Source organism: Astatotilapia calliptera, chromosome 15 (genome assembly GCF_964374335.1).
Source record: "Astatotilapia calliptera chromosome 15, fAstCal68.1, whole genome shotgun sequence".
In the NCBI taxonomy this organism is placed as follows: domain Eukaryota; kingdom Metazoa; phylum Chordata; class Actinopteri; order Cichliformes; family Cichlidae; genus Astatotilapia; species Astatotilapia calliptera.
In genome coordinates this window covers 7,100,517-7,127,333 of record NC_137436.1, presented here as the reverse complement: position 1 = coordinate 7,127,333, position 26,817 = coordinate 7,100,517, and the positions used below count along the sequence as shown (strand labels likewise).

At 40.8% G+C, this 26,817-nt stretch overlaps 1 protein-coding gene and 1 long non-coding RNA gene across 2 annotated transcripts in view; both read left to right on the top strand.

The window, feature by feature from the left end:
- Nucleotides 1-26,686, top strand: part of LOC113037617 (clathrin coat assembly protein AP180) — a 30,629-nt gene extending 3,943 nt beyond the window's left edge. The window contains exons 3-23 of the mRNA XM_026194880.2: nucleotides 7,274-7,416; nucleotides 7,887-7,962; nucleotides 9,555-9,657; nucleotides 9,805-9,898; nucleotides 10,011-10,122; nucleotides 10,243-10,349; nucleotides 10,462-10,503; nucleotides 11,018-11,091; nucleotides 11,274-11,279; nucleotides 11,834-11,846; nucleotides 11,939-12,072; nucleotides 12,607-12,680; nucleotides 12,887-12,901; nucleotides 13,505-13,675; nucleotides 15,990-16,088; nucleotides 20,137-20,211; nucleotides 22,482-22,568; nucleotides 23,562-23,623; nucleotides 24,500-24,577; nucleotides 24,683-24,794; nucleotides 25,455-26,686. Of these exons, the coding sequence (XP_026050665.2) occupies nucleotides 7,274-7,416; nucleotides 7,887-7,962; nucleotides 9,555-9,657; nucleotides 9,805-9,898; nucleotides 10,011-10,122; nucleotides 10,243-10,349; nucleotides 10,462-10,503; nucleotides 11,018-11,091; nucleotides 11,274-11,279; nucleotides 11,834-11,846; nucleotides 11,939-12,072; nucleotides 12,607-12,680; nucleotides 12,887-12,901; nucleotides 13,505-13,675; nucleotides 15,990-16,088; nucleotides 20,137-20,211; nucleotides 22,482-22,568; nucleotides 23,562-23,623; nucleotides 24,500-24,577; nucleotides 24,683-24,769 (1,652 nt within the window). The 3' untranslated portion in view covers nucleotides 24,770-24,794; nucleotides 25,455-26,686. The remainder of the gene's footprint in view (nucleotides 1-7,273; nucleotides 7,417-7,886; nucleotides 7,963-9,554; nucleotides 9,658-9,804; nucleotides 9,899-10,010; nucleotides 10,123-10,242; nucleotides 10,350-10,461; nucleotides 10,504-11,017; nucleotides 11,092-11,273; nucleotides 11,280-11,833; nucleotides 11,847-11,938; nucleotides 12,073-12,606; nucleotides 12,681-12,886; nucleotides 12,902-13,504; nucleotides 13,676-15,989; nucleotides 16,089-20,136; nucleotides 20,212-22,481; nucleotides 22,569-23,561; nucleotides 23,624-24,499; nucleotides 24,578-24,682; nucleotides 24,795-25,454) is intronic.
- LOC145420579 (uncharacterized) lies at nucleotides 18,347-20,148 on the top strand. Its single transcript, XR_013901902.1, has 3 exons — nucleotides 18,347-18,768; nucleotides 19,403-19,489; nucleotides 20,010-20,148. It is a non-coding gene; the product is annotated as an uncharacterized LOC145420579 (long non-coding RNA).
- Nucleotides 26,687-26,817: the final 131 nt, after the last annotated feature.

Sequence of the window (26,817 nt, the reverse complement as noted above, 5' to 3'; positions counted from 1 at the left end):
AGGGAAGAGACACAACTTCCTTTTGGGTCTGCATCTGCATAAAAATTCTGCCAACTCAAACAAATGGAGCTACTTGCTGTAGGGAGTGTGTGGTGTGGGAGCACTAACTTCCTAATTTCCTGTTGTCAGCGTGAGATGAATTTACTAGCTTTGGCTAATTTTGATGTATTTAGATAAAGCAAGGCTAGAAAGTTTTCCCCTGTTTTGAGAACTTATGCTAACCTGTGCTAACCATCAAATATCTTTATCCATGCACTGTATTTCACATATAAACACTAGAGTACTGGTAGAATAGAATAGAATAATCCTTTAATTGTCCCACAAGGGGAAATTTGGGTGTAACAGCAGCAAGAAAGACACATATACAAACAAACAGTACACAAGACACAGAACAGAAACATACACAATTTTTACATATTTACATCAATGACAATGGTTACCAAAAACAGAGTACTGTACCTTTATTAAATTAAATAAAATTTAATACAGATCAGAGGCAAACCGTGGTTATAGTGTGAATCGGTTGATAAAATAGTGCCAAGTTACAGCGCTGATGTAAACATCTATGTTTGTTGGGAGCAGTTCTGATTGTACAGTCTGACAGCTGTAGGAAGGAAGGACCTGCAGAAACGCTCCTTCATGCATCGAGGATGCAGCAGTCTGTCACTGAAGGAGCTCTGCAGTTCAGTAACATTTACATGCATTGGGTGGGAGACTCTGTCCATCAGAGATGTTATTTTGGCCAGAGTCCTTCTGTCTCCCACCACCTGCACTGGGTCCAGGGTGCATCCCAGAACAGAGCTGGCCTTCCTAATGAGTTTATCCAACCTCTTCTTCTCAGCTGCCAATAAACTACTGCTCCAACATACAACACTGTAAAAAATGACAGATGCCACCACAGAGTCATAGAAGGTCTTTAAAAGCGCTCCCTGGACTCCAAATGACCTCAGCCGCCTCAGCAGGTAGAGTCTGCTCTGACCCTTCCTGTAAAGAGTATCAGTGTCGTGGCTCCAGTCTAGCTTATTATTCAGGTGAACACCCAGGTACCTATACGAGTCCACTATCTCAATGTCCACTCCCCGGATGTTCACCGGTGTCAGTGTGGTGGGTCTGCATCTCCGGAAATCCACCACCAACTCCTTGGTTTTCCTGGCATTGATCAGCAGGTGGTTCTGCTGGCACCAGTCCACAAAGTCCAGTCCACTGTCTGTACTCTGAGTCATCCTCACCTGTGATGAGGCCGACTATGGCAGAGTCGTCAGAGAACTTCTGTAGGTGGTAGCATGGGGAGTTGATGGAGAAGTCTGCAGTGTAGAGGGTGAAGAGGAACGGTGCCAGCACAGTTCTCTGTGGGGCCCCCGTACTGCAGACCAGCGTATCAGAGACACAGCCCTGTGACATCACATACTGTGGGCGTTCTGTGAGGTAGTCCAGAGTGGTGGTCCACTCCCAATAGCTCCAGCTTGTCTCTCAGAAGTCGTGGCTGGATGGTGTTGAAAGCACTAGAGAAATCAAAGAACATGATCCTCACAGTGCTTTCAGGCTTCTCCAGGTGAGTCAGAGCTCGGTGCAGGAGGTAGATGATGGTGTCCTCCACCCCGATGCCAGGCTGGTAAGCAAACTGCAGCAGATGAAGACCTCACCAGGGGGCGCAGATGGTTTAGAACCAACCTCTCGAGGGTCTTCATCAGATGTGATGTTAGGGCTACCGGCCTGTAGCTGCTGAGGTCCTTGGGATGGGAGGTCTTTGGTATGGGTACCGGAGAAGACTCTTCTTCTCCTTGAGGAGAGCCTTTATTTCAGGATTTATCCATGGCTTGTTGTTAGAAAAACACCGTACCTTTATGATGGGTATGGTGTTGTCCACACAGAAGTTCATGTAATCCGTAATGCGGTCTGTGATGCTGTTGAGGTCATCCTCCAAAGGGCTGCAGAGGTTGTCCCATACAGTAGAATGGAAACAGTCCCTCAGGGCCTCTTCAGTCTCTGCCAACCATTTCCTAACTGTGCATTTCACAACTGGTTCTCTGTGTACTAAAGGTTTATACACAGGCTGGAGATGAACCAGGTTGTGATCTGAGCCCCCCAGGGGAGGGAGAGGTGATGAGCTGTATGTCTCCTTGGTGTTAGCATACAATAAGTCCAATGTTTTATTGTCTCTGGTGTGGTAGGTGACATACTGGGTGAAGGCGGGGAGAGTGGAGAATGGGGAGATGTGATTAAAGTCCCCAGAGATCAGGAAAAGGGCCTGAGGATGCTGTGCTTGGAGTCTGCTGGTTACAGTGTGCAGGATCTCACAGGCTGCTGCAGCGTTAGCAGAGGGCGGGACATACACAGCTATCATAATGACGTGTGTAAACTCTCGCGGTAAATAGTGCGGTCTCATGCTAACCGCTAGCAGCTCAATGTCCTTACAGCCTAGCGTCTCTTTGATAGATAAATGACCAGAGTTACACCATCTATCGTTCACAAACACAGCCAAACCCCCTCCTCTCTTCTTACCACTTTTCTTTTTTATGTCTGCCCGGACCAGATGGAAACCATCTATGTTTATGTGTGAGTCCAGAGTTAGTGTGGTTAGCCACGACTCTGTGAAGCACATCACGCTGCATTCCCTGTAGCTCCTCTAATGTCGGGTTAGAGCCGCCAGTTCATCCATTTTTTTGGGGAGCGATCTCACGTTCCTCATAATAACAGATGGAATCGCTGGCCGGTACCTCCTAACCTTACTGCGACGCCCAATCCCGCCCCGAGTGCCGCGTCTCTTCCTCCTCACCTATTGGGGGATGTTGGCTCGCTTGGCGGTAGGCAGAACAGCGGAGGCCCCGAGGGCTAACAGCTGATCCCTGCTGTAAACAATTGGCGGTCGGACCTCCACGCGCTCTCCGGACACAGATGCCGTAAAAAATGTGATAAAAAACACGATTGTCCATAAAATTCTGAGCTTCATTGTGGAGTAGTACAGTCCTCAATAAAAAAAACAAGAACAAGAAATACAATAACAACAAAAAAAGAGAAAAAAGGACTCGGTCAGGTCGGGAATCCATGGTACCTTCTGTTAGCAAGTTAGATGTTTCCCAAAATGTTAGCTGATTAAAACATTCTGCTAAGTGGTGCAGTGAGGTCCCATATGAGATACTGGTCACATTAAAAGCTCCTTATTTAACTTTTATTTACCATAGAAATTGTAATGTTTAGCTAGCTGTATATGCTAGGTCTGAAATTTATGTGCTATATATTTCCAATGAACAACCGCCTAAAGTATTATTGATAGCATTATAAATCTACACATGTAGCACAGTAAGCAGATGTGTTCTGCTTACCATTATCTAGAATATTCGGGCTGGTGCACGATTTTGTTGTGTAACTGTAAAACTCATTCCTCAGACTAAGATGTAGGGTAGAAAACGCACACTGAGACACTGTGGTGCAGAGAAATACACAGTGTGAGGCCTCGCAGTTCATTCTTAGAACTCGTGGATTACCGTAAGAGTCTTTATTTAGCTCAGCCAATCCTCATTATGCACACATAGGCACACCAGTTGTATGTCAGTGTGTGTTTGTTTCGGGTTATGGTACCACAACACGGCAGCATGGATTACAACCCGTGATATGGCTAATATGGCAACATAGCTAACATCCATAAACGGATGAGATTATGTATGTAAATTGATATTTATTATGAGCTGGACATCTGAGAAAATGGCTCTTGGTTAGTGCTGTGCTCATGCTGCTAATAGAAATCTAAACTTGTAGCTGTGCCAGTGACATGATAATGTTATATAATCTAATCTCAGCCATTGTGGATCCTGACTCTGTTTGTGTGTGTTTGAAAAAGCTTCAGGACAATCTTTAACAAAACATAGAGTATATTCAAATAAGGAAGGGGATGATTGGTTGAAATGATAAAAAATGAGAGAAGATTTTCTTTAACATAGACTAAATGACACTAAAGTGGGAAAATGGAGACTAAATCATATCTAAACATGTACAGTGGAAGGACTGATGTCACCCCAACCTTCATTAAAAACATCAGACATCTTTGGAGCAGCTGAAGTGTCGCTGTTACCATCTGGTGAAGCTGTACAGATGGACTGGGGTGTAATTAGTTCAACAAAGATCAAAGGAAGAGCTGTGATCATCACTGTGAACCAGCTAAAACACATTCATGGAGCACATCCACCTGCTGTTTATTTTCATTTTGTCCGGTTCGTTTTGTGCTAAGATCATCAGTTCCATCAGATTATCAGTGAAACATCCTACAACACCACAGACAAAAAGCTGATAATGAAGACGTGTTAGGTGATGAGCAGTGTGTAGAACAGGGTGTGTGAGGTGTAGCAACCAACCACAACAGAAAAGAACAGGATCAGTGATTAGTAATAATCTGTTTACAGCACCCCAAGCATTAAAACCCCCAACCCCCCAACCAGCCTGTTGTCTGGACCCTGAGCAGCTTCATTGCTCAAACTCGTATATCGCTTCTTTTATTGCACACTCATCTGACTCCCTACTGTTCTCTTCCTTCTTGTCATCCCTTTTCTCATCACCTTGCAGACTTGTGGTCTGGTTTAATTTATAGTTTGCTCTCTACCTATTTGAAACAAGCTCAAGGTCTATTGAATAGAATGGCCTTCCACTCCCTCCATTATCACAGATGTCTGCCAATATTTGCTGCATTTCTTTCTGTATGGATACACTCAGTTGTGTCCTTGTTGTTCAGATGCCAATGTCAGCAGGACACAAAACAATGTACAGCTACACTATGCTATGTTTAAGTGAGCAAGAACATATAAAACGAAATGTTCATCTGTTCTACTGCCACAGTGAGCACAACATATACAAAATCTACCAATGGATACATTTCTTTATTTACACTTCATAAATGTCTGTCAGTGCCCTCTCAAAGTGTTACTTCTTCTGTTTCAACTAAACTTTTTGTGCCTACTTTTCAGCCGCATGCCATATCCTTTCTTTATTGGAAAGAAAACAAACTGATGCCAAACTCAATCAAAGCATGAACAAAGGAAAAAAGAATAAACAAACTGTTCATTATTCATTGCAGATAGGCATGGCTGATGCAGAACCGTTCACAGTTCATGTCATCATACCATTATTTTAAGCTTGTGAGCAATGCTGATGCACAGTATATGGACAAAAGTATTGGCCCACACCTCTTAATCTTTGAATTTAGGGCTTTCATTCAAGTATATAAAATCAAGTACTGAGTACTTAGCCATGCAGTCTATAAACATTTCTGAAAAAATGGGTCATTCTAAAGAGCTCACTTAGGCATTACAGAAAGTCAGTTTGTGAAATTTCTTCCCACCTAGATATTTTACAATCAACTGTAAGTGGCATTAATGCAAAGTGGAAGCACAGTAACTCGGTCAGTCGAGAACACATAAAGTCACACATTGGGGTGCTTGAGTGCTGAGGTGCATAGTGTGAAAAAGTCACCAGCGCCCACGGACATTAACATCAGCACAAAAAGGGTGCACTGGGAGCTTCACATCATAAGTGTCCATGATTGAGCCGTAGCTTCTGTAGGTGTAATGCATGATTAGTGATTATAGCTTTATTAGTTTCAAGCCATGGACCATTCATGTGTCTTTAGTGTCTCTATCTTTATTTCTGCTTATTAGATTTTATTTATTTATTTTTTTACATTTTCAATACAAAAACTCAGTTTTCTTTTGCTATCAGCCGTGGTATGTTAGATATAGAGAATGAAAATCTTGAGTGTTCACAAGAAGAACATGAGTCTGAAATAGATTGAGAAATCACATGAGTCCAACCTTTTCAAAACCCGAATCTTTTGGTTTTTCTCAAAACAGAAAAACCAAAAGATTCGGTATTTGGGTTACGCCTAGGTTCATCTTATCTGTATCATTACTGTCAAAGTACGTTGTACCTTCTGTTATATTTTTTACTGATGCAATAGTCAGGACTCTTTATTTCTGGAGACTTCTCTGTCTGAGTATCTGAACTGGCAGCCAGGGAGAGATGACAAAGCATAATTCTCTCTCTTTCTCTCTCTGCATTGTCAGCGTGTGTCCCCCCTTATGTGAGTCTGTGTGTGTGTGTGTGTGTGTGTGTGTGTGTGTGTGTGCGTGTGTGTGTGTGTGTGTGTGTGTGTGTGTGTGGGTGGGTGGCTGGGTTCTTGCACCAACATTTGGTATGTGCATCAGGTATTTCTCCTGCCTCAATATTTTCATAACTGTCTGGTGCAGCTCTGCAGTGAGCACTTTGCCTCCTCACTTAATCAAAATTTAATCACAGCAGTTAAATCAGGGCAGAAAATCTTGCAGATGTGTGTCTAAGAATAAGTTCACTTCCCTTTTAATAGCATATAATAAGCTATTTAATGAAGGGTGTAGGAAAGTTAGTGAATCAGGAAGTACAGAGGATTAGTAAAAAGGAAGTGGGGGGCAGCTATGAAGAGAATAAAGATTAGAAAGGTGTTTGGTCTTTGAGACATTGCTGCAGAAGTATGCAGATGTCTAGGAGCAATGGCAGTGGACTGTTTGACCAGAATGTTTAATACAATCCTGGAGAGTGAGATGAAGCCTGAGGAAAGGAGATGAAGTCTACAGGAACCAATTTTCAAGAACACGGTGATGTGCAGAGCTGTAGTAACTACAGAGTAATAAAACTAATGAGCCATAACATGAGGCTATGGGAAAGAGTTGTTAAAGCTAGATCAAGAAGAGAGGTGATGACCAGTGGGCAGCAGCATGGCTTCATCCAGAGAAAGAGCACTACAGACGTGATATTTGGTTTGAATGGAGAAGATCATAAGGAGTTGCAGTGTGTTTTTGTAGATCTAGAGAAAGCACATGATGGGGTACTGTATGAGGAAGTCAGGCATGACAGAGAAGCATGTGAGGGTGGTGCAGGACATGTATGAGGACAGTGAGACAGTAGTGAGGTGTAAGGTAGAAGTGACAGATCGATTGAAGGTGGGGTTGGTTTTCATCAAAGCAGAGAGCCTAGAGAGGTGGAGGCATGCTGTTGAATATGGAGCTGTCAGTCAGGAGGAAAAGAAGAATACCACAGAGAAGACCCTTAGATGTAGTAAAGGAAAGCATGCAGATTCTTTGCATGACAGAAGCGGATGTAAGTGATGGGGTGAGATGGAGACAGGCAATCCACTGTAGTTAAAAGAAGAAGAAGAAGACGACAATAAGCTGTTTAAAGTTACCACAAGGTTAAAGCACTCTGTGAGAGAACCTTTGACAGATGAGTAGAACTCTTTGTTGCTGTGTTGCAGACCTGGTGTCAGCCACCAATACCACCAACGTGAACATCCCTCAGATGGCTGACACACTGTTTGAGCGATCCACCAACGCCAGCTGGGTGGTCGTCTTCAAGGCCCTCGTCACCACACACCACATGTGTGTCTATGGCAATGAGGTTAGTGAACAGTAAATAGACCATTTAACATGTGAAGCAGTTTGGTTTAAGCTTGAATCTCTTCTAATCAGGATAAAAGATCAATAGAAATGCTGAATAGTATATATTATAGTATACTTTAATATAGTAAAGTTTTTTTTCTAATTGCTGACAAAAACAGCCACCCCTTTGAAATAAATAATAAATGTCTGGTGTGGTGTGAAGTTACCACTTTAGAGAGCTGAAATTGGTCTTTCAAGGCATTTGCAGGAAGCCTGATGTTTCACAAATAAATAGAGGCTTTGACCACAAGTTAGTGGAATGGGTCCACTGTGCATTACTCCTGTAAAAGCTATTAAATAATGGAATAAAAGCTTGAAAAGCACAACAAAGAAAACCCTTACTAAAGATGTCAATGCTGTGTTGTTGGCTGTAGTTTTCAGCTTTGACTTCTACAGGAATGTTCACTGGGTTTTCTTTCTCTTTCTCAGAGGTTCATTCAGTACTTGGCATCCAGGACATCCTTGTTCAACCTCAGCAACTTTATTGACAAAACCGGATCTCATGGTAAGACGACAGTCTGATCAACTGTAATATCCTCCCTTTGTGTCGTTGTGTATCGTTCTTTGTAAATGGATAATCTGATAATAACCGCACATTACTGAACTTTCTCATCCTTTGCTCCTTAGGTTACAGATTTTAGAGAAGAACCTACATAAAGTTAGGAAAAATAGGAACTAACAGGAAAATAACAAATATCACATATCAGCTACAATCCCAGCAGCCGATCTCAGTGCTGATGGATCAGCCGCTACCCTTCCATATATACATTCAATCTAGGGTGTTGTTTAATTTGTTGCACGCTTTTCAAACCACCTCCTTTCCTGCTCCACCTTTCGCTTGGACTTAATCGGTGTCAACTAATGAGATCCATAATTTGTTGGACAAGGATAGAATTTTTGTAGTTTCTTCTCTGTACACAACCAGACAATCTAAGTGAAGTACAGACTTGAAGAATTACAGCCCTTTAAATACACAGCTCCCCCATTTTCAGAGATTTAAAATGAATTGGACAAACTAACATAATTTTAAATATAAGGACTGTTTTTAATACTTGGATGGAAATCCTTCCCAGTTTATGGTTGCTGAAGTTTAGAACCCATGGACATCACCTAATGCTGTATTTGTTCCATTGCAAGGTGGCTGCTAAGCCTTTACTGCAGCCACCTTTATTGCAGGGTCTTTCCATGTACGGTTTTATTCAATAACTGAAAAATCAGGTGATCCTTTGAAGAATATTTTCTTTTTTTCCTCGACAAACTGTTGCATTGCTTTTGTATTTTGGGTCATTATCCAGTCCTGAAAATCTAATTCTGGCCTTTCTGTTTTTGAGTGAAACCAGTGATTTGCACCTTGTTATAAGCCATCTTCCATTCATGAATGCATCTCTTGATAATGATATGTCTACTTTCTTAAGAGTGTCCTTTTTCTTAACTATGGAAAAAATGCTGTCATCATGCATTTTGTTGTCTTCTGATGTATTTCGGACCTTTTAGAGTTGCTTAACTGGCCAATGCATTTTTTCCTTTTAAGAATGTGCCAGATCACTGATTTGGCCCTCACAAAGGTGTATTTTTAGCCAAATGACGACCTCGCTCACTTGCACTGACATCCCTTTGGGCTCTTAAAATTACAGTGAAAAGCTATGAAACCTTATTATATCAAATATTGTGTCTTGTGACTTCATTTGTCATGAAATAATAAGATGACAGGTCTCACTTGAATTGGCAGATTCATTTTAGCCTCTGCAAATGGGGGCTACATAAAAATATTTTTTGTTTGATGTGGTACATTACCACTGTGGTAATGTACAGAGGCTACAAAATTGTGTGTTCAGCAAATTATGGACCAAACTATCTCAGCTACACACGGGGAAATTGTGCTTCCTGTTATATTGACTGCTTTAGGGATACACTGTTTACTGCAGGTTCTAAAAAATATTTTCCCACTAGGACAAAAAGAGATCAATGCATGAAGTGAGCTGTTGAGAAACAAATGACAAATAATAGAAATAATCAAGAAACAAATACGAGCAGACAGCAAGAAGCCTATTAGCTTTTTGTTCAACAATCATTTGATTTTGATTTCATTTTGTGTAGGCTATGACATGTCTACATTCATCAGGCGGTATGGACGATACCTGAATGAGAAAGCCTTCGCTTACCGCCAGATGGCATTTGACTTCACCAGAGTCAAGAAAGGGTACGGTAAACACGGTGTGCATGCAGTTGCTCATAGCAACACTTGTTTGGCCATTAGCATTTTCTTTTACATGCTTTTACTTAGTGTGTGGTTAAAACCTGTGGCTCTTCTTTTGTGTAAAATACTCTCTCTGTTGTGTTACCTCAGCGCTGATGGAGTGATGAGAACCATGACCACTGAGAAGCTGCTGAAAGGCATGCCTGTTCTGCAGACACAGATTGACACACTCCTGGAGTTTGATGTGCGTCTTTGCTTTGATTTGCACACTTTTTCGCTCTTTTTCTTCTTCTTTATTTATTTGGATGAACAGAACCTCAGACAGCCCTACTTATCTCTGTCCTGTCTCCTCTCAGGTTCATCCCAAGGAGCTGAACAATGGGATCATCAATGCTGCATTTCTGCTTCTCTTCAAGGACTTGGTGAAACTGTTTGCATCCTACAATGATGGGATCATCAACCTATTAGGTTAGTAGTCCACTTAAAGTGAATAGATTGCAGGGTTTTTTTTGTTCATTTCACCGATGATAATCAAAAAAGATGGACAAGGTGTTTGTCAGTCAGCAAACCTCTTGTTTTTGTGTGTAGAGAAATTCTTCAAAATGAAGAAGAGTGAATGCAAGGAGGCCTTGGAGATCTACAAGCGTTTCCTGACCAGGGTGACAAAGATTGGAGAATTCATGAAGCTGGCTGAGGTAGCCTCAGCAGTCCTTTTTCTTTTGACTCACATAGTGACTGTAAAAACTGAGTCTGTGCAGTGTGATAATATTGTTTTTTAAATATATATATATTTCTTTTCTTTAACAGACAGTTGGAGTTGACAAAAATGACATTCCCGACATCAACTATGTAAGTTACATATCACAGCTCTCAGGGTTTTTTAATCCCACTTTGCAAGCGATGGGATCAAGAATATATAATGCATATGAATACCATCCATCTCCTTTCACACACACATGCATACACAGAAGCCCATGTCTCACCCACCACCATCTCCCCACCCAGTGTCTCCACCCAGGGGTAGTGGTGGATCTAGCAGACTCGGATGACGAGGACTGCCCCTTTAAACCTCTCGAGGAACCGGTAACCACAGAAACAAAGGGGTTATTTTGGCTGAGTGCCTGTTTACAGGATGAAGTGTTGGCACGTTGACCTTTCTTTAATTTGACAAACAAGTCACACAAAACACACAAATCACTCTTGTGTTTGTGTGTGCATAGACACATGCATGTGACTAATGCGGTGGGATTTTCTCTCACTCTTGTTTCTGGTGATTAAACCTCGGCTGGAATGTATCTGAGGAGATGATTTAAGATTTGTGTGGAGTTGTGATTACAGTTTGAAATTTCTTTGTTCTGCTCAGGCTCCCAGCAGTATCCTAGAATCTCTGGAAACCCACATGAATGGCCTGGAGGATATAAAAGGTGGAAAGAAGGGGTAAGACGTAACATTTCTTTGCAACGTCATAGTAAAAACATTAGGATAACTCTTTCTATCTCCCGCTTTTGTTTTCACGAGTAGCCAATAGAAATATTGGTAGAAACAGGTTTTGTATTTCTACAGTTTCCTTTAACCCCTCCTCTCTTTTACTCTCCTTTACGTTGATTTGGAAACACCAGTGAAGGGTGAGCATATGTGTTATGTTTCGTTTGCAGTTTACTAATTATTTAGATGTATTTACTGTCCCACCTCTCGCCCCACCCTCCCCCAGGTAATAAATGGGCACATTATTCACATGTGAATTATGAACTGGATCAATCGAATAGTTCACACGTGGAAATGTGTGTGTCGGTGTGATTACATGCGTGACCTCTGGGAGACACATGTTTTGGTAAACAGCAGGTCACCACATGTGTACTGTCATACGCTAATATGCAATGTGAATCGCTATATGAAGGGTTTCATTCCCAAGTCAAACTGAAAATGAAATAAAAGCTGGCAAAATCAGACTGATTTAACAAATCTTATGGGCTGGATTTTATTCTTGTTTTCATACTTGATTATATATTATGGTACTTTGGAAATTAACTCTTCATATGATCACATATGATGCAGTCTATCTTAAATGTTTGTTTGAATCCCCGATATTGAGTTTAAAATGATCTGTAAAATTGAGCTTTTGTCAAGCAGTTTGTTTTAAGCACATCACTTATACCTCCTCTTTTTCTTCCACTTTCAGGTCTCCAACAAAGGTAAGATGCACATTTAAAGTAGTCTGTTTTTTTCTTTAGCCTTTTATATTGTGAATCAGCACTGAAAGGGGGCTTGTCTGTCTACTTTCCAGGGATCTCCTACAAACAATGTGTCTCCAACGTCAACTCCAGCCAAATCTTCAAATGCTGTTCCCACATTGCAGCCTCCTCCTGGGGACAGTGCTGGCAGCGCTGCTGCTTCAGCTGCTCCTGAACCGGCTGAAGAGTAGGTTCCTATTTCTAGTAAATACCCCGCCAATGCAACCTTTCAAAAAACATTGGATTTTGTTAACATCTATAAAATACCATATACTTACAGTGTATCTGTATTGTCAGTATTGCCAAAAGTAATCACCACCCATCAGAATTGATCAATCCAATTCCAGCATGGTACCATGATACGATGCCACCCGTGCAACATGTCCAGTGTGAAATTTCCTCTCTATGAAATATTCCACAGTCAGCTGTTAGTGGTATTATAACAAAGTGGAAGTGATTGGGAATGACAGAATTTTAACAGACAGACAGAAATTAGTTCATTTAGTTCACATGTATAATTTGGATGATGGGTAAATGATCTCAGAAGCAAGACATTTCCCACGATGTTGTCTCCACTTTTTTTAGTGCTAGGTAACAAAATGTCACTCCAACAGTGCTATTTTAACCTCACCCAGCTGATTAAGTGCAAGTAAACTATTGATCATGTGCAGCAGAAAATTTTCACTCAGAAAAGTGTGGTTAAAACTTTATCATCTTCCAGTTCATTGCTAGATCTGGATCCACTGGCCTCTACTGGCCCTTCAGCACCATCAGCTGCCCCCACATCTTGGGGAGGTAAGTGGCCCTCCTTCCTTTAGAACAGCTGCTGGTATCATGCACATGGTTTTCGTCGCAGTCATTGTTAGAAAGAACGACAGGTAATCTAGTCCTTTTAGTGAACACGTAACAGTCTATTTTCATTGGAGTTGACTAGAGAATCAAATCAAATCCCCAGAACAAGACATATCTTCTCCCTGTTTCTTTGTTTTCTGCCTCCGTAGATCTTCTTGGATCAGGTGAGTGCAACTCCTCCTCTTTACTTCACCTGTAGGATCTGGTCCAGACTAGTCCATTCGTAAAACCTCCTCCAGGTTGCCTTGATTTTCCTGGTTTTCTTGCTGTAATATGAAATTGAAGCAACCTGGAGGCAATATATTGTTTCTCTATTTAGAAAATATAAAAATAGACAACATTGCAGCAGTGTCACATGGTTACTTCCCTGTTTGTCTCCTCAAGCTGTTCTCTTAGTCTGAGTACTCTCTTTGTTTCTCTCTGCCTTCTCCCTCCCCTCCCTCCACATACTCCATTGTCTGTTTTTGGTTTATAATGGGGGCTATTTTGGTTGATTGCTTTTTAATATCTATTTCTTGGTTATGACTGGACAATGCTGGATCATTTGGCGACTTTTAATTTGTTTAAAAATACGGGTTTTTCTTCTTCTTTTTTTTGGCCACTTCTAAATGATCTTTATTGGGCTTTATTTGGATTGACCTTTCTTTTGGCTTTTTTTTTTCTTCACTCTCACAACGGTGACTCCACTGGCTATTTTGGTTCCTCTTTTGTGGTTTATTTTGCCTCCTTTCTATGGGGATTTCAAACACCCCTGATGGTACTGGAAGAAATGGGCGATTCCTTGCTATCTGAACCCACCCTCGCAGCTGAGCCCACCCCCTCCCTTGCAGCGGCATCGCCCACTCCTGCAGCAGCAGAACCTGGAGTCTCTCTAGCTCCTCCCACTAGCACAGCAGCTGCCACCTCCCCTGGCGCCGCCAATGTGGATCTGTTGGGAGGTCAGTGGGCTTCCAGAAAATTCTCTACGAAGGAATCACTCTGGGAAGCTCAACTGTAAAACCCATCACACGATATGATAACACAGACGACTGCATGCTCAAACACGTACAGTATGTAGACAGAACTTTGCTGAATTATGGCAGTTGTTGTCTGTCCACTGCAAGCAAAGTTGTATCATCAAAAACTTTCACTGCGTACTGGATTGATGCACATCCCTATCAACTGCCTTAAAATTATAGCCCCACATTATTTAGTTATATTTAAACAGACTAAATACATTTGATTATGGATTAACCATGTCAAAATATATACACTTAATAGCTTACAATGCTACTCAATGTTTAGAAAAACTTATCACATGAATTTTCACTTTTCATTTCCTAATGCCACAGTTCATGACAGTGTAGTAGTCCCTGCCTCTGTTAGCATCTTTTTGACGTTGATGCCCTAAAAACATCAATTTATTAACAAGATGCTGATCGTAATTTTGGCCGGCATTGATATTACTCAGCGTTAAAAGAAGGTGAAAAGAAAGAAATGCTTCCATGCAGGTTGTGTAGAAAAGATGGTTTGTGAACTAGGGTTTGCCATTTTGGAGGTTACTATGTTCGTTTTCTTGTGACGCTATTCATTGTCATGTGAGGGTAGAGTTGGGGGAACTATCAGCTACCCTGCAGCAATGCTGACTTATTTCACAAGATTAATCTGTAACTTATCACTGTCTATACTTCAGCAGGGTTATTAAAAGTGTTTCTTAGTGAGGAGACTCAATAGGTGTGCCTCTTGCTTTGGGCTCACAGAGTGTGCACATTAGTGACAGGAACACATATTGGGTGAACATGAAGGGTCTAACTACAAGGTGAAGATTGCAAAGTTTCTTCTGATAGAAACTCTACAAGATTTACAAGAAACTGTAAATCCAGACAGCGTTACCACCACAGGCCAAAGACAAAAAAGCCGGCTGACTGGTTAGGTTCCACTCCCAGGCATGCGTGGCTGTGCTGAGTGGGGTTTTTCTCATCATAGTTGAAAGGTTTGCTAGATAAAGATTTGGGGGCAAAATAGGGCATTGTTAATTTGCAGTTGATGCATCAAACCCTGTTCAATAAACTATCATTCTAGCATAGCTTTGAGAGATGTTGCATGCCAGTTGTTCTTGATCAGTTCATTGCTTGGCTGAATTTGTGCACAGCCAGGATTGTAGTTCTGGACCGTTGGCTTGCTTTTCCTGTGCTCCGTGACATAATAATAATCTACTGTATTACAGAGAGTGGTATAGTGGCTAACGTGTAGTATAAAAGATTTCCTGTGTCTGATCATGTAGCAACAAACAAAAAATCAGTCTATTACTAAAAGTACTGTGCACTAAGTGGTGCACAGGGTGGTCCGAATTATCCATGAGCTGTTATTTCCACAGCACACCGCAGCTAAGTACAGTACTGCAATTACAACTTTTGTTTCAAAATGTTATGAGCGGAATTGATCAGATTTGGAGAGGTACATGAAATCTTGTCACCATTCAGGGTTGCTCCTTCTTGGAAGAAATTTACTTGGGTAAAGTGTGTAACTATGTGGGCAGTAACAATGCTTTAGTGTCATGAAAAGTGTCATTATTTAAATTACTAAAAGTGAAATTCTGATGTGAAAAATATCTCAATATAGAATTTAAATGAATGAACTAGCTAATATGATAATAAGAATGACTAACAAGCAGTTTAGTGATGAGTTGTGTTTTAATCGTTTATCGGTGGTACGCAGTTTTATGTGATGTGCTTTTTTGGGAAAGCAATCACATTATTTTAATCCATACAAAATGTACAATCAGATTTAGACTTAATATTTCTACAGATATTCTCCACATACTCACCACATGTTCACTTTTGGCTTGTATATACACTGCTGCACTCATGCGTCCTGTTTGATAGGCCGTAATGCTTTTCTTTGATCTCTGAAAAGCAATTCTATCAAACCCTGTCACATGTCTACAGCTACAGATGGCAGCTGTAACACTTGTAGAGTCCTGGCTTATTCGGCTCTTTGTGCACTAGATTAATCCTTGCTGTAATGCCTCCTGTCTGTATTCCCATTTGCTCATTCACCTGTCAGTCATTGATGTCACATAACAGTTCTGTACGCTGCTGTTTCTAAAAGCTGAAAACAGCTTAAAAATGCTTCTGCAACTTAAACGCTTTAATCTTATGTTCTTTTTTCTTAATAGTCTTGTTTTCCTCTGGCTTTTTGACTCTCTCTTTTTTATCCTTATTTCTTCATCTGTCTCTCTCCGCGTTTCTGTCCTCTCCTGGGGTTTTGCAGAAGCCTTCGCAAGTCCTGCTCCTGCCACTGAGGCCTCCGCAGGAGCAGCTGAAGGTGGGGCTGCTGCTACATCCACCCCAGCTGCCAACGCTGGAACTGGTGGGTGACCAACATCTGTCTGTGTGAGAGAGAGTGTGTATGTGTGTCAGCCAGTGGCATACATGAGAAAGCAACAACAACAAAAAACATGCAGTTAAGCAATTCTTTCTTTACATGTTTTCTGCATGAAAACATACAAACAACACAGCAAAGCAAGTTAGCTAAAAACTCAAAACCTCAACAGGAAAGAAGCTGTGAGCTAATTTGTGATGCTAATATTAGCTTAATTAGCTTTAGAGATTTGCTGGCTTCAACAGCTACAGCTATCTAAAATAAAAACCAATTGTTTCAAAGTTGTTTTTTTTTTGTTTTTTTTTATTACACAGAGTAATAAAAAACCTACTCACAGTAGAAAAGGTACAGGTGTAACTATTAAAAAATAATGCTAGCTTTTGTTTGTGTACGTTGAGTCACGCTATCGTGGCTTTATATTTTCTCCTGTAACTTTTCAAAATGCGCATATTTATTTAGAGACTTAGACTTAGAGACTTAGAGCTTTTTCTTGTCATTGTGCAGTTTCTTGCACAGCGAAATTGGGTAGCTGAACCACAAAGGTGATAAAGTAAGAAGAAGAGAAACCAATATACAACGAAGGCGGAAAAGAAATAAATAATTAAATAAATAGAATAAAATAAAATAAAAACAGTGTACATGTATACATATGTGAGTGGAACTATATACATGGTGTATGTGTAGGAAACATTGAAACAGACTGGGACCAAAATAATTGCACATGAGCCAAAAATATTGCACAGAACATGGAAAGACTGAGATATTGCACATAGATGATCAACAGCAGTGTCAGGGTGGATGTCTTGGGGAAGTCTTTACACACTCTTAGTTTGCATTAAGAGTTCTGACAGCCCACGGGAAGAATGGTAAATGGTAAATGGCCTGTATTTGTATAGCGCTTTTCTAGTCCCTAAGGACCCCAAAGCGCTTTACACAACCTGTCATCCACCCATTCACACACACATTCACACACTGGTGATGGCAAGCTACATTGTAGCCACAGCCACCCTGGGGCGCACTGACAGAGGCGTTCTTTAGTCTGTTGGTTTTGCACCTGATGGATCTGAGCCTTTTTCCAGAGGGCAGGATGTTGAAGAGGTGGTGGCTAGGATGGAGGTGGTCCTTTATAATTGCCCTGGCTCTGGAGAGACATCTTGAGCTGCCAATTAAGTCCAGGGAGGGGAGTGGACAGCCGATCACCTTCTCTGCAGTTCTGATGACCCTCTGTAGTCTCTTCTTGTCAGCTGTTGTGCAACCAGCGTACCACACAGGGATGGCGTGCACCAGCACACTCTCGATAGTGTCACGGTAGAAGAATGCAATTGTGTGAGTCAGAGTTTCTCATCAATAATTACTATATTTTACTTACATACTTTATTTTCCTAGTTAGGTATTCTTTCGACTTCTGTGCATTTCCGTAGTTTGAACTCAGAACATGGAGATAACATGGGCACAACAAAGAGTTGTTAAAATACAGGACTTTAATGGAATATATTGCTTGTTATGTTGTTTTTGTATTTCTTTTATTATGACTGTGAAAGAAGAAAATGTTATAACTTTACAGAGAAAGATGTAGATGCCTGTGGTTGTGAATGTGTAAAGGTTAATGAGGGTTTAAACTCACGTCTTTGTGCAGGTAGTATGGATTCATTCATCATTACTGCTTGGGTATGGAAGGGAAATCTTGTTAGTGGCGTTCAAGAGCAAGAATATTCATGCTTGTCTTTTGTCATCACAAGAAAACTTTAGACTTTCTGTTATGGAGAAGACTGCCTGGTTTTATTTGAAGTTCCTAACGTTATGGACTGTGAAAGGATTTAATATCCGCTCCAGTTGTTTGTCATTTTCTCTCCCATCACAGATGCTATTTATAGCTGTAACTGTTACGACTGACAGCAGGAGTATGTTGGAGCTCTGCACATTTTCACCTCCTATCATTCCCATCTGATGTTTTCCATTTCTCTGACCTCCTTCTTGTGGTTATTGCGGTACTCCTGTAACCGTTACATAAAACATACAGTATTGTGCAAAAATGTTGAAAAATAATGCAGTGAGTAGCTTCATAAGTTCACCCTCAAATCAGTAATTGTTGTGCTTGCACTTTTTCTTTGATGCAGCACCAGTTCTCAAAGGAACATTTTTCAAAGCATCTTGAAGCACTTGCTGCAGTTTTTCTGTGTCAGCCTGTCTCTCACTTTTCACTGTCTTTTTGTGTAAAGACAGACTGACGCATTGATATTGGGATCAGGCCTCTGCGGGGGACCAGATATCTAATGTCTAGAATTGACCTAAACCTTTGCTCAGTGCCATATGTCTGCTCTCTTTTGTATCAAAGTCAATGTCTAACATTCCCCTTCTCTCAATGTTTTACATTTCTTTCCTACCCCCAACACCCCCCATTTCTTCCCAAAAGACCCCTTTGCTCCCTCAGATGGTAGCACCAACGCAGCGTCTTCAGGTCTAGACCTTTTCGGCATGATGTCAGTGGAGAGCAATAACCCGGCTAGTTCCCTGGATGCCTGTTTTAGCTCGGGTGTGCCCCAGCCCTCCCCTTCCCATTCCCCTTCACCGCTCTTCACCTCCTCATCCAACACCATCACCACCACTGCAACCATTTCAGCTCCTATTGCCGCCAGCACCACCAGCCCTGGGATTGACCTTTTCAGTGGTAAACATTGGAGATTTGTGTGATCCGGCATTAGTAACTATCGCATCATACTGAGGCAGGCTGGTGTCTTCTTGACTCTGATTTGAGGCTGTTTGACATTTTTTTTGTCATTATTTTTATGAGGGAAAATGTGCACATGTTTGCAGCTTTGCCTCTCCAGTTGAAAGAGTTTGAGCTTTTTAATATTCCTGTCTTGGGTGCGCATGTATTTGTAGATATCTTTGACTCCATGCCAGACACGAGCTTCTCCAAAACAGACCTCGCTCCCAGTGCTGACTTGTTTTCAGCAGGTACCCTTTTGCACTCAATCTGCCATCTTGCGCTTGCTCTTACTCTCATATCCTGTCTTGCTGTTTGTGTTTTTCAGCTTTGTCCTTGGCTTTGATCAGGGAAGAAAAGAAGGAAATGAGATTGCTCTGTTATGGGTCAGCTGAAAGCCACTGAGCTGTCTGAAGCATTTAGTGAATGACACTTACCTCTTTTCTTATTCCGGCATGTACTGCGTGCACTGAAACTGAACTTGATAAAAGCGCACTGTGCATTATAATGAATAGTTTCTGTGTGTGTGTGTGTTTAGTGTGTATTTGTGCGTGTTTGGGGTCTAAAAACATAATCTCCACCTTGCCTCCTCCAGCGGATGTGTTCAGCTCCTCTGCCCCCATCCTCTCCTCAGCACCCCCATCCAAAATTGACACAGGAGCCATCATGAATCTGTTTGGTGGTGGGTAACTCACATGACCGCCTCCCCTCACTCTGCCTCTCTTGTTCACGCTGAGGAAGCGAAGGACATAAAATGAAACAAGTGATTTTGAAACCATCAGGTTTTCTCCTTTATGATCATAGCTATTGCGATTGTTGCTGCTGTATATTTTGTTTTTGTTATTCATGTGGGTGGATACATTATTGGAGATTCGCACACAGATAGCTGAGATGAGTCAAAGTATTTATCAACTGCTAATAATGACTCTGGCTCAAGATTTTCTTTCTGTTAAACTAAAAGTGGCTACACTACTTCAGCACAATTATACTTGCTCTCATTTATCCTCTAGAAAAATAGGATTATGAGCCCAAATCTAACAACTAAAATTCCTTGCTGTGTATATCTGAGTGTTACATGTGAAAAGGCCATTTTTATAAGCAGTATGTGTGTGTGATGTTTTCATTTTCTGAAATCGAAAATCCTGCGCTCATGCTTTCAAGCCCTCTTTTCTAACTCTAAGCATTTTGTCTGACATTAATAGTGTGAAGCTGAAGGCTGATTGTTCCCCTTCTTTGCCTTAATGCTGCGATGGAAATGGCTCGACCCACTGCGACCCTGTCATGGAATGAATGGTGGACTGTGTTTATGTTTTTTGGTTGACCTGCCAGAGCCTACAGGAGGAGATGCCCCAGCTGCTGCTGCTGCCCCTGCTCCTGTTGCCCCCGGTGCTGAACTGATGTCAGGTAAATCCTCAGATGTGGAAGTGCCAACCTGAATGTGATCAGTGAAGGTTATATCATCATGTTTGTATGAAATAGTTCCCTCTCACTGCATGTATTGTGGTCATGGATGGATTTCATAACAGATATTATGAGCACAGGTCTGGAGGCTCCTGAGCTAAAGCCTCTGTATTAAGGTTTGTTTTTGTCGAGTTTAAAGTGGAAATAGACTGATGGTATTGTTTTGTAAAGTCTGTAAGCGTGGAATAAAAGAGAGAACATTAACCAGAGGTCCTCACAGACTGACTGGATGGCGTCATGGTACCAAACAAGCACGCTCATTTATAGAATTCCCCACTCAAAAATTATTTCAATGATGGACTCATGCGCTCCAAATATGAGTCTATATTATTAATATATATGCGGTAACAAACTACTCACTCATCAGAACTTCACCTTTCAGACCATGCTCTCAGCAAAGTCAGTGCTGCTCAAGTTCCTTAAGTCCAAAGTCCTCCCCTCTACTCTCCTTCCTCTTTTAAGGACCACTTTTTTTTTGCTTTGGCTTGCTAAACAGAGGAGCTACTCTGTTTTTTTTCTGACACTTGCCAAAAACAAAAACAGTTGCATACTTGACATCAACAGGTTCACATGCATGTTCTGCAAATGACAGACAGCACAAAAGGATTTGATTCATAATATTAGTAATAATATATTGTTTGAATACAGTAAGGCTTTGGTTGATGAGTTAACATGACTTAAACATATTGTGGAACTTTTATGTGTTAATAGATCTATCGACCTTGCTTCTCCTGTCTTTTGGGCCCTGGATGCCCTGTCCAAAAAAGAATAGGTTGGGGTTTCTGCTTAGCTCAGAGGCCCTAACCTGATCATTCATCCATGGCTACAGCTGTTCATCTTGTAATAACACTCATGATTCCTTGTTGTTGTCTTGCTAATACCATAATATCACTTTACAATATTTTACTAACACTTTCTTTGATAATCTTAAAATCGGTTTGCTTGCCAGACTAGCTGTTTCGTGTCAGTGGATGTATCACTTACTGTTTCTATTAACTTTGGTAATGGTTAATGAAATGGTTTGCTGTCAGCAGCTTCTCTTTGGATTGTATTTATTAACTTTTAAGAGCAACATACATCAACACTGTTTGTGCCACACAAAATGGTGCATGTTTCTGCTGGCTTGGTTTTTGCTTCAGTTTCATGATAACAGCATCACATTTTGCTTATGACGACTTATATTCTTCAGAAAATCCTCCAATCTTTCTCACCTTTCAATACTTGATCCCTGCTTATGTGGTTCCTGGTCCTCTCCTTTTGTGCTGCTGGTCTCATATTATATAACTAATGGTCTGCAATACTTCTGCTTTAAGGCTTAACTCTTTCTCTTTTCCTTCCTTTCTATCAACCATACAATAACCTCCTTAGAAAAAAAACACTCTATTGAAACCTCATTGCATTTTCCCCCCTCTCTCTTTGGCATCTGTGCTTTTTTTTTTTACTCTCCTCTCTTTCTCTCTCCCTCGCTCTCTTTCTTCATCTGGCTCTTGGGCTGGCTCATTTCTTGCTTCCTGCCATTTGATTGGGTGAGTCCCCTTGCTCTTTAACACGCTAATTTCCCACAGTGCACTGCATTGCGGTGGTGCAAGGCAAGCTCAGCTGCACTTTCTCCTGAAACACCAGATGCTTGACGGTTATGAGGACTGTGTGAAGTAGCAGTTATTATTCAGTGCTTCTTTAGCATTTAACCCAGCTTCATTCTAGCTTCAGTGCTTCTGCCCTCATGCCAGTTTCTGCAGCAGTCACAAACTCATGGGAAAACTACATTAACGGTCGCATTCTTGACATCATGTTTGATGCTATGCAGAAGCAAGCTCAGGTTTATATCTGTCCCACATATATATGTACTTTTAAAGTTCTTTATCTTACTGCAATTGATCATAACAGATGTCTCCTGAGTCATATATTCGATGGTTTTATGTTATATTCTATTTCACATGATTGAAATTCACTAAGATTTAGTATTTTCCAAAAAGAAACCATATGTCGTATTTTAAATGAACCAACTCTTCCTCAGTAGGTTACATTTCAATGCTCTCTTTTCGCTGTTGTCATGGAGACATCTGTTGGTTGTCATGGTAATATCCCAAGTAATAAGAAGGCCTGCTCTTGAGTTGTAGTAGAGTGTGAGAATTGCTTGTAGTGAAGGATACTAATATCTCCCTCCCCTGTCCATCTTCTCCCTTCCCTGTTGCACCTCCTCCCTGCTGTAGTATTTGATGGCCTAGGGGATGTAATGAAGCCCACAGTGACTCCCCAGGCTGGGGATGTTGACACCTCTATGGCTAACATGGCAAGTAGTAAGTAGAGTTTTAGATTTCTAGATTTCTGGACTATGTAATGCAGTAAATTAACATTTTGAGAAATATGCTTGTTTGTTCTCCAGCAGAGATTCTTAAATTGTAAGGTTTGCTTTATTTATTCATTCTAAATAAATTGTGAAAGGCTTGAGAGTTACTTCTTTACATATTAAACAAAAGAGAAAAGCAGTCTTGGGAACGTTAGATGTGCTGGCAGTCACATTTTCTTTTATATTTAACAGAGCCAAACCTATTTATGGTATACATGCCCAAAATGCTAACTAAGTAATTTGAATACTTATAATTTTGTTACAATGTAAAACATTTGGGAATTTGGTGAAATGAATTTTATTTGAGTGGCGTACAATCATTACATTTATTCAATATTCAGTTCAAATCAGTTATATTTCTATAGGACCAAATCACATCAACAATCACCTCAAGTTGTTTTATTTTGTATGGTAAAGACTCTATAAAATTACAGAGAAAGCACCAATCATCAGATGACCACCTATGAGCAAGTGCTTGGTGACAGTGGGAAGGAAAAACTCCCTTTTAAAAGGAAGAAACCTCTGATAGCACCAAACTCACAGAGTGAGTTGCTTAAAGTTTATGAGGGCAAAGAGTCATTTTTTGAGTGTGTGACTCCATCTGACACTTAGTTCACAATAAAAAGAAAGTCAAGTAAAAATAGCAGCAGTAGCTCTAACTCCCCTATAAACCACAAATATGTTTCTTTACACTTAAAATTATTTATGAAAGTAAATCATTCTTGTGAACTTTAAGAGTGCTTGTGTTAAAGATAAGCCAACTTATTAATCTTTCCACCTCTGTTAAAAGAAAGCAAAGAAACTCATCTACTAAAATGGCAAACATCTACTTTAACTGACTTTCTGTCTTGTAACTTATAAATCACTGCAGTAAATTACAAGTTACAAATGATGCGACAGATTTTTTTGCAGTACCTTTTTTCTCTCTTTCTTTCCTTCCAAGATCTCACAATGGGAACTCCAGCGGCCCCTCAGGTAGCTCCCCCAAGTTGGGGTGCTCCGATGGTAAATGTTGTCTGTGTCTTAAAGCATGGAGTGGAGCCGCATGCCAGCGACAGATAGGGCAAACCTGTAGCAGCAGTCACAAGTGTCGCCTTCATCACCATATGGAAAAGAAACAGGAAAAAAAAAACTTATAACAAATGCTTATGTTTTGGAGATTTGTCCTCTTTCTTTTCAATATGGCCCAGCTCTCCAGGTTCCAGGTGTACCATAAAGCTAGGAAGCAGGGCATACATTTAATTCAGCCTAATGTGTGTTTCTGGAATATTTACTGGAGAGTGATGAAGGGGGAAGTGATAGTACTGCATTAAGAAGCTGTTGCTTGGAAACAGCTATTAATTTTTGAGTTTTCTTTGAAACCTGATTGAGTTGAGGCAAACCTGGACATTGCAGTTGGTTTGACGCTTCCATCTGAAGGCTACATGAAACAAGCTTCACTGCTCTCTGAACCCCTGTTCATATGCAAATAGACAACAAAAACTGAAGATGAAGTTGGGCTTTCTGTTGTGGCGTGTCCTCGTTTCTTGTGTGCCAGTTTGTTTTGTCCAGCATTCGGTGTGTCTGTCCTTTTTTTTTTACCTTAAATTTTTGTTTCCTGTGTTCATTTTGCCATATTTTCATCTGAAATGTAGTATAGTAACATCCCACCTCCTCCTCTCCATCCCCTCTCGTCCACACCTTTAGACCATACCCATGGGTGTCAGTCCTTTTATGGGGATTCACCCTAGCTTCACCATGGTAAGACCTCCAGTCCAGTCTAGTAATGCCCAGGCAGGACATTACTGGATAACTAATGGACAATCACCCCCTTTGGGTGGCCCTCACACACCCATAAAATAACAGACATCTAGTTTTATTGACTCTTTTCCATTCCATCAGGCACCAGTTGCTGGAGCTCCCATGATGCCAATGGCGAGACCAGGCTTCCCAGCCGCTGGGGTGACCCCAGGAGCACCGGTAACACACTTGATTTTTTTTTTTTTACAATGGAAAATATTATTATTTGCACAGGTTACAATGACAAAAGAAGGAATATGAGTGCTAAAATAAGGTGTTTTACAGATGTCTCCTGGAATCGCCCAGAGCCCCAGGAAGCCTCCACCACCCAGGAACGCTCTGGATGACCTCAATATTAAGGACTTCATGTAGACTGACTGATCCAGAAACCCCCAAGGTACACATCTTTACTGATAGTATGCTGAAACTGCAGATTCCTCTCATTACGGATAACATTCGTATAGTTTTTCTCTGTAGAACAGGCTGGGGTTTCAGCATAACAGTAATCTACAGCACTACTACCATCAGTTATTCTGCTTAAGATGTAGACATGCTTGTTGCTTGTTGTAAACCTGTTGTGCAATTGCTAAACTAAAATATCTCATATGTCATGAAATAGCAAAGCATAAGGAGAAGAATTTGAGCCTTAAACAATAACCACATGCAAGTTCAATTTGATGCTGGAAAAGTGGTTCCCAGACCTGAAGATAAAATTAAGGGTGGTTTTTCTGAGGTTTTTTTTTTTCTGTAAACAGACAGAAGTCACTGGCAAATATCAAGATTTTTTCTGAAAGTAGACTTCACAAATTTTAAGTGATCAGCATTCACAAAACAAAATGTGCTAAAAGCTGCTTTGGATTGGGATCCACAACAGTACCGATAAGGTAAAGAAACCAAATGTGTGACATTAGGGTTAGGGAAAACATCTTGTGACAGTTAAATCAGATATCACATGCCAGTTTCATGCTGTTTAATAATAATAATGCAATATGTTGTGTCTGCTAACACATTCCTCTGACAGAAAGCTAAAACAAGACCATGTTCTTTCTCTGTGTAGGTTTGTCATCGTGTCTGGAGCTCTGTGAAAGTGGATGTCTGCACCCCCCCCCCCCCCCCCTTTTTTCTCAGCCTCTTCAGCCAGCCATCAACTCTTCGATCTTTGCCCCCCCACGACCCCTGAAAGCAACCTGCCCTCTTTATCTAATGTTGTAGCACAACTGTGAATGTGAACCCTAGATACAGAAAAAGAGAATTCCGTTTATGTGTGTGTGGGTGTGTGTGTTATTCAGTGTTAACATTTACTTAATATACTACAGAAAAATTAACAAAAAAAATCAGTAAATGTGTATTTAGATTCATTCTGGATTTTGGCGTATCAGCTGACTTGGAATGGTGGATATATGTTGGTTTCTTTGCGCATCTCCCAGACGAGGACTGTGTTGTTCAATGTGGACTGTGTTCGGTGTAACTTCACTGGCCAACTCCCACTCCTCTATCCCTGTTGTTCAGACTAATACTGTTTATTGTCATTAAAGACTTGGTTGTACCCATATATATCTGATGGCCATCCATCCTACCTGTCTACTTCAAGTTTTTTTGGACAAAAGCTCCTTATCAAAATGTACTTAAACACCACTTGCACTGCAAATCTGGGATTATCACTAAAGACATTAAACAGTGTTTCGTTTCATTTTCACATTATCTTTTTTTAGGGATTGTATGAAACATGCAAAAATTGACATATGCATTTTAGACTATTTTAAATGACAGATTATACATATTTTCTTTATTTTAAGTGAAAAAGTGTATCATATATTTTTAGTTACATTAAATTATATGGTTGGATAAAAATGCAAGTAGACTAAAAAGTTTCCCACTTTGTACATACCTCTGAAGCTGTAACAAATATTGAGTGGAAATGTTGCTCAGAGTGTGTGCTGTGTCGCCCTTTGCTGGTGTGGAGTGGTACTGCATCATGACGTGAAACAGGTGAATCTGGGAGGCACTCTGAAAGAGCTGCATTCCTTGTTTTATCTCTACATACGATGAGTCCAAGTTAAGGTGGAAACAAAGACACGAGGAAGTGTTTGTGATTGGCCTCAGTTGTTTTTGGGTGATTTGTGATAGAGCAGCAGTTGGTACATTTGTTCATGTGCTGCTAACGGGCTCACTGTAAAGCACTCGAGTATACGCTGGATGTTCTGTGTATTATTTCAAAAAGTGACTGTATCTTAATCCATTGTGGCATTAACAAAGTGTTGAAGGAAAAATAAAAATGGCACCTAAAAACAAGAAGAATGTGGATGAATATCAAAAATTAAGGATTCCTTTCTTTTGTTTTTTGTTACATGGATGGCATCACCCCCCCTCCCTCAACCCCACCTGCATGTGACTCCAAATGAGATGCAATAAAAGACACA